The following is a 15,387-nucleotide window of genomic DNA, read 5'->3' as shown; positions in this document are numbered from 1 at the left end:
ATGTAATCTTTTTTATTTTTCAGTTTTAATTCTAGCAGAACATTATTAAATTGTTTCCAACACCATCCACATTTCTTACGTAAGAAACTATTTCTGCAGGGGTTATGACTAGTAATTTTCTCAGGTCTGTAATACTGGACTTTCCAAGCAACTTTGTGTGTATGTGTGTCTAAATATATCATTCCTTTGTTATATAAATTACAGAACAAAGATAATAATTTGCTGCATTTTAGTTTTGTGATCACTTCCTCTGTCAGTCACAATGTGAATTAAAGCAAGCACTGTGACATGTAGATGTCACCTTTGTCTCTGGGATCGTCCCTTTCTGTCTCTTTTAGTGAGTATTTCCTCCCATGACCGTATATTACTGTGGGAGATGGGGAACTTACAGTGATGGGGAGTTGTAGGATTTGGGGCTACTTTCAGACTATATCACCTTTAACAATTCCAGTCATTTACAATGTTTCTGTTGTGGATGGAAACATGAATATACATCAATCCCTCTATGGAATTTTATCCAGACACTTTATTTTTTTCCCAGACTGCTGTTCCTGACTTCTCTACAGCAGGAGTTCAGTAATGCTTCTGCACTGCTTTGCCACCATATACCACTTATTTTATCATAAAATAGCACTTGTCTCCTGCAGAAAAAAAAAATTAAAAAATAAATACTTTCCATATTTCTTCAGGTTCTTTACATGTACTGTGAGCATTGTGTAGAACGATGTCAAGTTGGCTTTTTGATTTTAGATACCATATAAAAAACACTAGCAAGTATTTAAGGAACTCACCTTTTCCTAAGCTTCATAGTGTTACCTCCTTAAAGCCATCTTGATTTGTTACCTGTCTTGTAGAAATTCTTAGTCGGTTCCTAAGATAATGATTGATCTTACTTTAGCTCTTATTTACCCTTTCCATAAATAAAAAATAAATTCTGAGCAGCTGGACACTCATCTGTTTGTGCCAGTAGAAGACATGTAGTTTTCTGTAAATGTAAGTGCAAGTATTGGAGAACTCAACAGAGGTTAATGAATGTTACTGGCATCTACAGTGTCATACTGACTCATGTTATTTCCAGTGGCAGATTAAAAAAAACAAAATCTTTTTTAATCATATTCAATGTTCACAAACAAATGGGAATATCCTGATGACCTTCTTAATAAGACTTTAACCTGAAATCTTCCCTCCTCTTAATTCAGGTTAAAGAAGCTCTTTATTTTGTAACCTCATTTAATTATTCTCTGGAAGTAGCTATTGTTAAGCCCCTACAATTTAGCACAGTTCAGCACATATTTTCAACTGCTTACAGGAGCACACTGGGGAATGTGCTTTAATATCACTTCACACTTATTAAAATACAAATTCTGCCAGAGCAAATATATGCTGCTGCTATGAATGAATAAATGTTAATCATAAAATGTACAAGCGAAAATTTAGCCTATCCAAGAATATTGTCAAAATGTTTTTGTATAATGTTTGTACCTGAATAAACATGTCGGTGAAGTAATTGCATATATTGTCATAATGACTATTAATCCAGAAATGACTACACAGAGATGAAAACCAATAAATGCTGAAAGTTTTTTTTAATTCTAAAAATTAATTCCTAATATATCTTTATAATGCTTCTAATAAATATTTCTAAACTTTTGACTATATTTCTAAAAAAGTCAGACCTGCCTCAAAGCACTTCTTTAAAATATGTCACACTGGTGAAAGAAATTTATGTACTTCTTATTTTTCTCCTTCTTTTAGATATTTTTAAACGCAGATACAATCCGCCTGGGAAATCTACCAGTGGGGTCCTTTTCATCCTCCTCCTTCTCCTCCTCTTCCTCACCCAGCTCTTCAGCTCCTCGCCAGACTATCTATGAGCTCTGCGCCTGTCCCAATGGTAAACTTTACCTGTCCCCAGCAGGAGCAGGCTCCACATGTCAATCCAGTAGCAACATCTGCTTGTGGAGCTAGAATGACTCTGTTTTATCCTCACACCAGAATAGCCTTTTGTTACTATCCCTCTGCTTCACAGTTCAGTTCGGTTTCCCTTGTGACAAGTTCGACGCTTCAAACGGCCTGCAGAGCAACTTCTTCCACTGTAAGCAGGAGTACAGCGCTGCCTTCTCTTGTGGCTTCTGCTGCCACTCAACACAGAGATGGGAGAGACATATCCAGAAATCAATGTATTCTTCATCAGGAAACCTAGAACATGAAATCACCTTTTTTTCCAAAAGGGACAATAACACAGGTGCCTTTGCTACTTGAAGTGAAGCACATAGTTTTAGATTTTTGCAGGACCTGGATATGAACTGCACATAAATATATATCGAGAGAGAGAGAGAGAGAGATGATTTTACTCACAATCTGATGATGATATGAATTGGTTCTCCCTGTATGATAAATAACTTTACTGTCTGAAAGCACAATTTTCCATTCATCTTTTTGGATGTAAACTTTTATCCCTGAATTTTAAAATTTTAAAGCATTGTGTGATGCTTGCTTTACTAAACAAATTCAGTAAATGGTTTTTAATACAAAAAGAGACAGAATTCCTCCCTGAGTTTGGTTTCTTTAAAAATGTGTTGTTACTATTTGTCTACTAAGTCTAGGGTTTTGTACGCTAGGTAAATTTTGGAAGTGCTCAGCAATATTACTTTAAAAGTTAAAAGACATGCTCTCGTCAGATCTGAATGACCTTATATAATGTTTTTGTGGCCATTGCATGTGAAGCAATTGCTTTAAGTAGAACATACAGTTCCTGGAAAAGAAGAACAGGGTAAAGAAGGAAATTCTGATGATGTGTTTGTTGATCACTGTATTGCACTTCACAAGGTTCTTATAATTGGCAAATACAAAACCAAGAGAGAAATCTTCAAAGGTGTATCTTGCCCATTTTCTGACTATGTCTTACTGCTGCCACTTGAACACAGTACAAACATTGGTAGCATTGTAAGGTGTGACACTGAGAAGCAGTGCACTAACAACTTGTATGACATTCACATTTATTATTCTCTTTTGTTTACCATCTGCTGCTGAGGTTTCAAAGTAATAGTAGTATATATAAAACCACATATTAAATGACATTCAGTTTTTAAAAGTACATCAATATTGCATTACCTTTACCAGGTCTGTGTTTAAATCATGCAGCCACATTTGCACTCAGATCTCACTACTGACTTTCTTTTTTGAGAAGTTTCATGTGGGATTTCTTTCTTGTATTAATGTTCATACTTATTTAGCTTGATTGGTAATTGAAATCTTATAAAAAATGCTTCGGTACGCTGCTGGTAAATTTGTTACAGCATTGATTAACAAGAGTATCTTGAAACTTGCAGAATCCAGAAAAGTAAAACAGTATAAAAGTGTTTTCTTTTGTGGAAGATGGCTTGATTGTGTGAGGTAAGTGTGCTTTTTAATTTTATTCTTTAAATTACATCACCTAGATTGTATTTTTAGAGGCTTCTGAATCTAAGATCACCAACGAAATGGGTGATTTTGAAAAATATTCTAAAGCTGGGGGAGATGGTGCAAGGTAGGTATTTCTACACACTTTTTTTAAATATATTTTTAGAGAAAAAAATGAAAATGAGCAAACCAGTACAGTGATTGCTTTGGCATCTTACTACCACCTAATAAGGTTGACTTTGTTTTCACTTCAGGTGAAATTCACCCCTATGCAGAAGACCAGCACAAGACGTGTCAACACCTTGACTGGTGCTTGCCTTACCATTGGCCCTCTTCAGAGGTGTGAATTTTACTCCACAGAAAGAATTCTGTATTTGCTGATTTTAACAGTTAAAGAAAGATTTTGGATTATTTTATGTCTTCAAAAGAAGACTGTTAACAGCTGACTTGTTGTCTATTTGAGATTTTCATTATTTGAAAGAAAATATCCTAGAAAATATTGCAAGAAAATATATTAGAACATGGGGATTTTTAAGATAGTAAGAGGGACAAAAAGAATTAGAGATGACAAAGAAGGTGACAATAAAAGATGAGAAGGTGTAGCTATACAATACGCCCTTATAACTATAGAGATATAAGTGTCTTTTTCTTATGCACACAAGTAATAGAATAGTAGAGTGATAGTCATGAATTTCAGGAGGAAAAGTATAAAGATACATATGAGGACACATCTATGTGTATTCATTATCTGTGCACACCTACATACACCTGTTGTTTAAAAGATGAACAAATATAGTGACTAATCTATTTCGTGAATTAAAATGTGACTTCCTACAAATTGCATACAAGTAACAAAAAAGCTAAGGAGCTTTCTTCTCAAACAAACCTGCAGGATGACTTGCAGATACTTTGTTATTAATTTTCCACTGAAAAATTCTCATTTGTTTGTTCTTCACCTTCTGAGATTATTTACCTGTTATTAGTTTGAAAAATGTCTCTGTTCACTGGATGGAAGGACCCAAACTTAATACATTTCACACCAACTTGGTTGGGGATGGGCAGGTAGGAAAAAAAAATATTTTTCTAGATTAATTTTAACAGCGAGACTGAAACAATTTGCCACTTTGTATGAAGAGAAGTCAGAAAATATATATGTGGGTAGTACATTGGACTCCTAAAAACCAGCTAGTAAATTCACATAGCTCTGCACTGTCAGGATATTCGTTATTGAGTCCCATCAATATGAAGTAGAGTATATTTAAGAGCTCCAGCAACCTATGAGATAGAATAGAAAGTTCTCATAATGTCTTAATATACTGGTGAATTTCATAATAGTGATGTTTTACTTTAAATCCATTGAAAACTGTAAGAAGGGAAGAAAATAATTTTTATTTCAAAAAATATTTCTAGCTCACATGATTTCAGGGAGTATTGGAAAAGGGATTTCAATGCATTAACCATGCTAAAAAATAAGATGCCATCCTTATGACAACAATGAAATATCTGCAAAGACCTTATTGGCTACATGTATTTAATATATATGATAGATTTATCTCCTGTAAGAAATATTTGTGTCATATTATAGGATACTGTCTCTTTCTTGTTTAAAAAAAAAAAAAAAAAGAAGAGAAAAATAAAAGCATCAGCCAACCTCTCTGAGCACTGTTAGCTGTATGGTTTGTATTGCAGTTCATTCATTGGTTAAATGTTAAGACCAAAGACAGACACTTCTATTATATCCAACACTATGACACTGCTGTTTCTACTAATTCTGTTAGAATGAAGAGATGAAAAGTTGTAATTACAACATGAAATGTAACATAGTTTAGATTTGTGCAGCATTTTGAGCTGTAGATTTTCACTTTTTTCCAAGATCTAATTTTTTTGTCAGTCTTGCAAATACATTACTATTCATGCATATGGGGGTCTTTTGGTGTTCCTGAGAAAACATGCCAAGACATTGCTTCTTTGAAGTGAAGTTATACTGGTTTGCTTGCAAAATTGTCTTGACCTGGATAAAAGAATTCCCTTTCAACCATTTTAGATGCAGAGGGTTATTAACTCTGGAAGATACAGCCATAAATGTCTAGAAGGATTTAATGACGGATGTTTAAGGTATTTGGTTGCTAATACAATGTATCTTTTAAGGTTTCTTTGTTCTTTTGTTTGTTTTGCTTTGTTTTTAGATTCCAAATAATTGCTAAATAAAAAAAATTAAAAACTCACAAACTTTAGACTATGGAATTGTTATCAGCTGATTGACTGTAATGCATATGAAAGTTGGATGAAAATCTGAGTGTCGTATTGTTTCAAACACTACTCAGTAAAGGTCTGCTAACCAGTTTTGTTTTGTAACCTTCATGTTAATGGTTTTCTTGTGTATAGAAGTATATATAAAAAGATGGGAACTATTTTCTTACACATACTATGCAATATGTTTGTAGAACTGCAATATTACCAAAATTACAAAAGCTGTGCTTTTGTACCCTCTTGCTTTATTGTAAAAAAAAACCAATCTTTTTTCTATTTAATGGACTGTCTGTCTTAAACCTGTGGATAGCATTATTCAAAAGCAGTATACTGAAACTTTTAAGATTTTTATTTTATTTACCTTGGAATTTCTTTTTCCATGAAAATAATAGCAAGGTTTTGGAAGTTGGGAATTGCTTTTTCTTGGAAAGCTAGAACTTTTTCAGCATGTAATTAACACTGTCAGTTTGAAATGTCTCCTGTACTTCTTTCATTTGGTCTTAGCATTTCCACCTGGTGCTACCATATAACCATAAATAAATGTGATATATTAAACAGGAAACATATCAGAATTAATTTCAAGAATACTCAAACAGGAATCCTGCTAAGGGTGAGAAGAACATATAGAGTTGCTGAAAAACTTTTAGATTTTCTATATATTTTTATGGAGTTTTTTTTCTTAGTTTGCATTTCCTTACCTCTGTCTACATTAGCAGCATGGTGATAGCTTCAATTTGCTTTTCAATTGTTTTGTCCTCACACACAAAGTATAGTACAATTTTATTTCAAGCAGTTTCTGAAAACAACAGACGCTGCATTTAAATGCAGTACTTATGTTTAAAAAAATTTTGAAGAAGTATAGGCTTTATTTCTACAGCAGCATTAGTAAAGTTTAAATTATAGTACTGCTATATCATCTACCATAAAAACATATTACTCCACTCAAATGCCTTTGTGTCTTGCCAGAATAAGTTTAAACTGCATATTCATGTTTAAACTGCACTTGTTTACAAGCCACTTGAGAATTACACAGTCCTGTAAAAGGTTTTGCAGTGATGTCATCAATGCAAACAAATGTTCTCTGCATTTGGTTACCCTGGGCAGTGTCAGCGCTGGTAACAGCACAGCCTTGTGCAGAGCTCGGACTAAAAGCAAGGTGAGCATTTAGTAGGTTTGTGTACACTGAGCTCCTTGATGCCATACTATGGCTTCACCAATATCCAGACAGAAGCTTGCCTCAGAATGCCAAAAAAAATCATCAATTTCTTACAAGAGCAACAGTTGTATAGAACTGTCAGTAATACAGGACAATATATCAGTAATACAGACTAATAAGTCCCAAGTGACAAAACCATGATACAACAAGAAAAAATATTCTTATTAACTTTACTCAGGGTTGGACTAGTCCAATCCGGGAAACTACTGACAGTAAAAGGTAAATAAAAGATAAGTGGACAGAAAAACCCCATCATATGTGTTGTATTGATTCAACACAGTCCACACTGAAACTAGAATTTAACACACGCTCTCTATGTAAAGTATAGATATGTCTGCTCTGAAATGCTAAACTGAGCTTCAGATTATGTTTTTCGAATTTGAAAGTATTATTTGATCTTTAAGCAATACATTTCTTACAGAGGCCAGGAGGTGAATAGTTTCAGAAGAGCTGAGGTAAAATCTTATACTGTTTATCAAGTCTGATTAGAATCCATTAACCACAAAAAAATCTAGCCAACTTAAGAAAAAAAAACTGAAATTTGAAAGTTTTACTGATTTGGGGGAAAATTTTAGGTGGATTTCACCTTTTTAAGGAGTCTCCAGCTCTACAAGTGTCTTCAATTCTGACATGTTTAAGTAGTGACAGCAATGTATATTAAAAAATTTGGCCTTGAGGCCAACTGTCATCTTTTAATGCTTGACTTGATCTGAGAAGTAAAAATGGCTTTTAGTCACATGTATGCCTCCTTGTTTGAGAGACTCGTGAGGGAGAAGTTCAGCTTTCAGCATCAACCAGAGGACAATGCAAAGTAGGATTTTAGCATTAGAGATGCATTACTGAAGGCAAGATGTATTGTTTTCTGTGCTTTATGATATTTTGAGATTTTTTAGCACAGAGAGATCTGCATTCTAGCACAACAACTTATTTCTAAGTATATATTTCAGAACTTTTCTGAAAAAAATACATAATTGTTTTCTTTCTACGTGACGTTTAGTCCGTTTTCTTGTCCCAAACACTGCCAGTTAGTAAGTCAAATTCTCCTTCTTAACTCCCACCTACTCTTAACTCTCCAGCTGAGCTTCAGTTGCCCCTTTAAGCATCCTCCTTTCTTCACGAATAACAAAAGAATAGGCAACAAAAAGAATTTTGCTTTCTCTTCATCAGGATGCTTCCTGTGTAACTTACTTAAACTGTGTCAAAATGAAGATTTTTTGCTTTGCGACAGCAGAAGTTATATAAGAAGGAAAACACACACAGGTAAATATAACTTTTAGTCTGTCTGACTAGAATGAAACTTCTAGAGTGAAAGATGTTAGACTATAGACTCCTTAATAAATTTTAATTTCTTAAAAGTTTTGTCGTTCAATGAGTGTATTTAAAATACCATAAAATAAAAATGCAAACTCTCCTATCCTGTTACATTTTTTTAAATAGAAAAGGAAATCACTGAGCTCATTATTTGTCCCTCTCTACTAATGCGTTTATTTACTTTAACAAATCTGAAAGGAAAAAACAGAGCTAAAATGTTAAATAGTATATAGATAACTATTTTAAACCCCTACTAATAACATAATATTGTTCCTCTTAGTTTATGACTGACATTCTCATTCATCCTTGGTAAATTCATGCTCTGATTTCTTATACAGCCTTTCTATTGTTTTGTGTGATCTCTGCGAGATAGGAGATGATGATAAAGGAAATAGAATACCTACATCATATTAAAAGAAGCATCTGTGATAATATTCCCCATGCTACCATGGAACCCGACAAGATATGGAGGCATTTACTCATGTGAGGGGAAAGAGTCATCTACAGTATTTAAATATTGTGAAGAAAATAGTCAGGATGCTTTCCAGCTCCCTGATCCCCAGGATGACTGAGACATGGTGTTGCAATAACCTTCAAGAGACAGAAAAGAAGTGCTTTTCTTGCTCTCTACTGGGATGTGTAGGACAGTGATGCATAGGCAGTAAATCCAAATCATTCAACAGTAAAAACAGTCACAAGACTTATCCCTAACCCTTAGAGAAATGGAAATAAAGCCAGGTGAAGATGTATCATAGATTCCTAGAAAGGTTTGAGTTGAAAGAAACTTCAAGAGCATCTAGAGCCAACTCCCCCGCCCTGTGCAGGGCTGCTTTCCACTAAACCAGCTTCCTCAAAACCCCATCGAACCTGACCTTGAATACTTCCAGGGATGAGACATCCACAACTTCTCTGAGAAATCTGTGCCAGTGCCTCACCAATCTAAGCCTAACTCCATTCAATCTAAAGCCCTGTGCTGGCACTACCTGCCCTCATAAGAGGTCACTGTCTCCAGTTTCCTTGTAGGTCACCTCTAGGCACTGCTCTAAGGCCTCCCTGGAGCCTTCCCTTCTCCAGGCTGTACATCCCCATTCTCTCAGCCTTTCGTCATAGGCGTTTTATCCCTGTAATCATTTTTGTGGCCCTCCTTTGGAACTCACTCCAAAGGTCTATGAATCATTTTTGTATCTTTATATCCTTGAAGTTTTCTTTTTCCTTTATGTTCTTGTCTCTTTTCAAAACCAGCATCAGGAAGGAGAAAAACAGTAACCTAGGTATAAATTTTGTTATTTTCAAATAGAAGGTGACAATGAACTCTGTTTGAACATGTATCTCTGTTTATGGCAGAAAGAGGTGAAAATAGGCCAGTACAGTAGAGTGGATTCAAACCCCAGTAAAGTCAATAGGAAATACTGACAAATTCTGTGTTTCTTGATTAGGCTTTAAATGTCCATTAAAGCTTTCTGTCAAAAAAAAAAAAATTGTCATAGTCCATGACTTTTTATAGTGCATTTCTAAAATGCATCATTAACATTAGTGTAATTATCCTCTGCAAATTGTTCCAACTTCTAACTGCAGGTACCACTTTGATTCCCCCACAGGGAGAACTCAAAATAATTGTGCAGTCTTCAGTCATTTGTCAAAACCAAATAAAACGATTACAAGATGTCAAAAAAGAGTCATTAAAAAAAACAAAACAAAAACAACAACAACAACAAAAAAAAAAGAAAACAAAACAAAACAAAAAAGGTAAAAAAATCTACTGCCATTGCCTTTTCATATTTTGGCTCAGTCTTTTACTTGCAGTGGAGGAGTTGCACTGTTTCTGAAAGCAATAGATTTTATACTCCTGGCCTTCCCACTCACTGCCTACCATGCTGCTTCCCTTCCCTTTTGCACAGGAGAGGAAAATTAGGGAAATTAATTCTTCCCATTTGGTTTGGGCTTGATTTTTGTTGCATGGTCTATCTTTGCACTTACCTTAATCCTTGTTTTTAAGCGTAAAGGGAAGAGAAAAATCTGATGGCAGCTACTAAGGCTGACAATTTTAATTGCAGCATGGGGTTGGTTATTGCTCAAGATAATAATTACTGCTATGGTGGAGGAAAATGCAGGAGGAGAAAGGGAGCATACAAAGAAAAAGCATGGAAAGAGAATAAAGGCATAGGAAAAGAGACAAAGAGTGGTATTAGAACAGATTTACTGTTTAAAAGGGAAGAAGGTGCTAAAACATGTTAAAATTTCTCTTTACCTCTCTGACTTTGTCAAATATATCATGCCAAAGTGCAGAAAGCAGGGGAAATCTTCAGGATAGCATTGATTCAGAAGTCCTTTTCAAGACCAGAAAAGTACTATTCATAGGAACAAGCAGTAGAAACAACATCAGAAAATTTCTGTTGCTTCTTTGGCCTCTCTGCAAAGAGAGACACAGATGTTGAAGCTATAAGCTATGGAACTTGTGTAGAAAACAGAAAATTTTATGTACAAAAGTACAGCTCTGGAAGGAGAAGTCACTGAGGCTTACATAAGACTACAGCAGTGTAAATGGAAAATAGCTGGAACAAGAATTAGAAAATGGAGAATAGTCTATAGGTTGGTGAGGGTTTATTTGCTTGTTTGTTTGCTTGCTTTGAAGGTTTTTTTAAGAGGAGGGAATATGGGCTGTAAGGTATTTTCTTATTTCTTTATTTCATTTTCCTTTTGTTCTATTTTATTTTCCAAACAGCATCTGAGAACAAACAGATTTGTGCTGTGATTTCACAGCAGTCAAGAAATGTGTGTGTGTGTTTATATATATGAAAGAATAATTAAGAAAGCAGTGCATTTTGGAAACAGCAGTTTTCTTGTTTTATGAAAGGTTGATCCATCAGCTAAAGAATGGGATGATGAAAGCACACATTTGTGTTCAGGGTTTTTAAGCATATTTATCTCTACTCACATCACATTACACAGTTTTCAAGCCCGGAGGACTCCTCTTATATTACCATGTAAAGAAATATTTTATATCTCTATGTATGAATTAGTTCATATGCAGTGCAAATTTTCCATACAGGTATTTTTTCCCTATGATGTCTATTGCCACCTCATCTTCAAGTTTCCTAGCATATACTGCTGGACTCTAGTAGACCTACAAAAATTCTGATCTTAAACTCTTGGTACTCCAATTTTTGCTTTGGGAAAGTCTAGGACACTGTACCAGTCCTTTTTATGGTGCTGTGATAATAAATGTCTCTTCTCATGCATGTTAGCATACATTTGTGAGCAAGTCACCACAGGCTTAACCAGATTTCTGGAGCTGCTTCTAAAATTATTTGTTTATTTTCCTCCAGTTTCCAAAATCTTGCATGGCTTTAATATAATGTGAGTTTTTATCTTTTTGTTTAACTATAGTACATTATGTACTTTTAAGAGATTTAAGTTATATACCTAAACCACAAAACTTTATTAATGGCCATATGTTCCTGAGAACTGAAAGGGAAAAATACATTTAAATCATATTGTCTCACATTTTACAGAACAGTTTAATTTCTGTTGTTTTAGGTTATTTTCCTATCTTTTTTTAGGAAACCTAACAAGTAAATGTTTAATTAAATTTGACACAGTACAGTTTGCCTAGGAAATACCAGTTCAGTTAGGCTATTGCGTGACAAAGTATTAACATTCCAAAGAAACTATTCTAAATGGTGTATTATTCCCTTTTAAAAGTAAATAATGTATTATCATGTTGTGAAGCATCACAAATTAAGTTATATTAATTTTTAAATAAATGTAAATAAAGTTCTTTAGTATAAACTTCTTTGAAATGTGCACCTTCAATTTATTGACCTTTTCTGCTAACACAATTAATTGGGAAAATATGTTAAACTACATGTTGATCCTTTTAATATTTTATGGAATTTTGCATTGTCTCATATATCTTTTGTGTAAGTGGGATATATTTTTCTATGGGTTTTCTGAAGAATTTATATATTTTCATTCTATTATTTAATTCATATCAACTTATCATTTGGATTTATTTATGCAGTTTTCTTACTACACTTAACATTTAGGTCAAGCTCATCCAAAGCTCTGAATATGTACTTAGCTTTAAGTATGTGAGTTATGCCAGTAAACTTAATGGAACTTTTGGAATTTGAAGTTAGGAGCATGATAAAATATTTTGCTGGATAAGTCTTCATAAATCAAGCAAATTAAGGCAATCCCCTTCCAGTCTAAAAATTATTTACTGTAAAATAATGAAGGTGAAAGACTATTCTGACTATACCACAGTGCTTCATTTTTGCTTATTTTAGTTGAGCAAAGCTGCTCTTGAGAAGATACATTAATCACCATTTTCCTTTTCAGATCTGCATGTGACTTCTATGCACCACTGGCTCTCTGCATCATAACGATTTTAATTCCTGATTTGAATTATATCAACATCTATTATGTTAAAGTGTGTTGTGCAAGTCTTAAAAAGCCCTGCTGACTTTTTATGAACATACTCTATTGGGTCTTTTAGGATAAATGCCATCAATCAGCAAAGTCAATCAGTGGCATTGAGCTATATTTCACCAATATGGCTCTAGAAATTATCTAAATTTCAAGCTTTGAAATATAAATAAAACCTTTAACTTGCACATAAAGGGCAAAAGATTGATTCCATACTTCATCTGCCACAGTACAGTTTGCTCATTCCGATGTTCTCTTACTAGCAATGTCTTCCCAGATGCATTGGCTGTTGTGAACACATATCATTAGGCTTGAATTCCACAGGATGAAGAAAATCAATTTGAATTGTCAAAAAATGAAGGTGGTGCAGATGCTCACTGTATATTGCCAGTTGTTCCTCAACTCTGGAGTCTTTGAGAGGGATTTAAAAAACAAACAAGAAATCAGTTTGTAAACTGTAAAAAGCTGAGCTTCATGACTGCCCAATTTATTACTATGGGACACAGAGGAGCTTGAACAGAAGGAGAATGAAACTTTCTTCACACCTGCAATAAACATTGTATAGTGAAAGAGAGAAAAGGAAGAAAATTGCAGTTTTGAGTTTTGCTCTCGTGAAAATATAAGCTCTGATTTTGTATTGGGAGATCTAGCTATGAGCTGTGTAAGAATTGACTGCTCTGTCAGCTTTACTCTGTGGAGAACAATTATCTACAAAAATTTTTAGTTATGTATTTTCAAACATTTTGATTATTCTTCTGTGCCATCTCTTTTACTTATCCATTAACTTTATAACTTCTTAGGACTCTTTCTGTAAGAATCTGTAGCAAATACTATTGGAAAAGATCTGTGGGTTAACAGCCCTACCTTCTCAAGATTAAAAGAATAACACATGGAAGTAATGCTTCATTTTATAAGACAAGTTTAAAAATCTTGCCATAGTTACAAGTTAAATTATCCTAAAATCCCTCTGAATAAAATACCTTTGATATCACTCTGCAGTTTTCCTGTTATCATTCCCCTTGGACTTCTGTGAACTCTGGAAAAAATACCCTGTCAATGCACTTAGCCCAATCAATGTGTGAGTCTAGGTCAGACTGGTAGCAGAGGATGGTATTTAAGGACAGCATGGGTGTCTGGCCAGTTTACACAGTCCCTTCCCCAGAGATTCCCCTAGGACCCACAGTAATATTCCCTGCCCATAACTTTCATATTAGCTTGTGAAGCTGTTACACATGGGTTTCTGTAATCTTTTTTGAAACTGTTGGCAGCTACTTTCTGTGGCAGCAAGTTATCAAGAACATTCTTTTATCTAATTTAAACACATCTTCAGGTAATTTCACTCACTGCCCTAAGTTCTTTTATTATAGGATTTAGAATATAATAGAATAGACAGTTGAAAGGGACCTACAGAGATCATCTAGTCCAACTTCTTGACCATTCATTGCTGACCAAAAATTTGAAGTGTGCTCTTAAACATTGACAGGCTTCAGGTATCAACTACCTCTCTAGGGAGCGTATTCCAGTGTTGGACCACTCCCTTCATAAAGAAATATTACCTGATTTCCAGTCTGAATCTCCCCTAACTGGATGAATAATAGCTCTACAAGCACTTTATCCACCACCATAAAAGTTAAACGTATCTCCTTTAGCCTTCAAGAGACCCCATCTTCTCTGCAGTTTCTTCTTAACAATACTGCAGAAATCTCAGATAAATCCCACTCAGTCCTGGTCACTAACACATAATTTGTTTTAGCATTTCTTCTGCATATATTCTCTAGTGATTTAGCCTCTCTGATCTGTCTGCTAAACAGAATATGTTGAGTGTGGAAATATCCTCAGTACCATCAGCATCCCCTGCATTAGGCTTGTAATTCTGGCATAGAAAATAAATTTTACCTTTAGTCTACTTTGATTCCAAAGAATGGGTGATTTTCTTCACAGGAAGAGTGATCAGCTATTGGATGGGACTGCCAAAGGAGGTGGTGGGGTCACTATCCCTGGAGGTTTTTAAGGAACGACTGAGTGTGGCACTTAATGCCATGGTCTAGCTGCCATGGTGGTGTTGGGTCATAGGCTGGACCTGAAGTCCTCAGCAGTCTTTATTTCTGGCCTGATTATTTCTGTGTGTTTCTGTGATTCTGCATTTGACATTGCACATGCCAGTCAGACAGCCTGGCTAGTAGTTTGGTTTGTCCACCCTATTTGTATGTTTATACCTTCCTGGAATACATGGAGACACATGAATATCAACCACATCCTCTCAGGGGATTCCTCATTCTGAACCAGGTGCTCCTATGTGTCTGTTGGGTTTCACCTAGCCCCTATCGTAAATGCTTCTCTACAACCCTTTTAATTTTCAGTGCCAGTAGACTGGCTCTGTGTCTATAATAGTTCAGTCTTAACAGGATGACTGAGGGTTTTAAATCTATAGTTCTGAAAGTGATGCTGCAGAGGGTGCATGTGTTCCTCTGGGGTTATTCACATCTCATGACAAGAGTCATGCACACTCATGAAGTTACAGAGACCTGTAACCACCCTTCCCAAAGCACATGAATCTAGCTATGCTAGAAAGCAAGAAAAATCTGTTCTTAGGCCATTGCTTGGACCTTTATCTGTCATTTCCCAAGCTTATATTAAAAACATACCACTGAAACAGCATTTTTAATTTTGTTTGACTATTTTATTCAGTGAGATAGATTTTGAATAACTTCTGTTTGTAGATTTTCCTTCCCTAGTAATACCTTTTTTTCCTAGTAAATTTCTTATCCTCATATTCCAAA

The 15,387-nt window shown here is 34.9% G+C and overlaps 1 protein-coding gene across 17 annotated transcripts in view; it reads left to right on the top strand.

Annotated features, from left to right (window-relative positions):
- The window catches only part of SGCZ (sarcoglycan zeta), a 412,929-nt gene extending 399,331 nt beyond the window's left edge, over nt 1-13,598 (top strand). For 15 of the 17 annotated variants that reach the window (XM_088163416.1, XM_088163414.1, XM_088163420.1 and 12 more), the window contains 2 exons: nt 1,756-1,894; nt 2,030-13,598. In XM_088163416.1, coding sequence (XP_088019542.1) covers nt 1,756-1,894; nt 2,030-2,262 — 372 coding nt within the window. In that variant the 3' untranslated portion in view covers nt 2,263-13,598. Of the gene's footprint in view, nt 1-1,755 lie in introns of all 17 variants that reach the window. The other 2 variants (XM_088163419.1, XM_088163418.1) reach the window with 1 other exon arrangement.
- The last annotated feature ends 1,789 nt before the right edge of the window (nt 13,599-15,387 follow it).

Source organism: Sturnus vulgaris, chromosome 4 (assembly GCF_052056855.1).
Source record: "Sturnus vulgaris isolate bStuVul1 chromosome 4, bStuVul1.hap1, whole genome shotgun sequence".
Lineage (NCBI taxonomy): Eukaryota > Metazoa > Chordata > Aves > Passeriformes > Sturnidae > Sturnus > Sturnus vulgaris.
The sequence above is the reverse complement of the archived record's forward strand: the minus strand, read 5'-3'. Positions and strand labels throughout refer to the sequence as shown.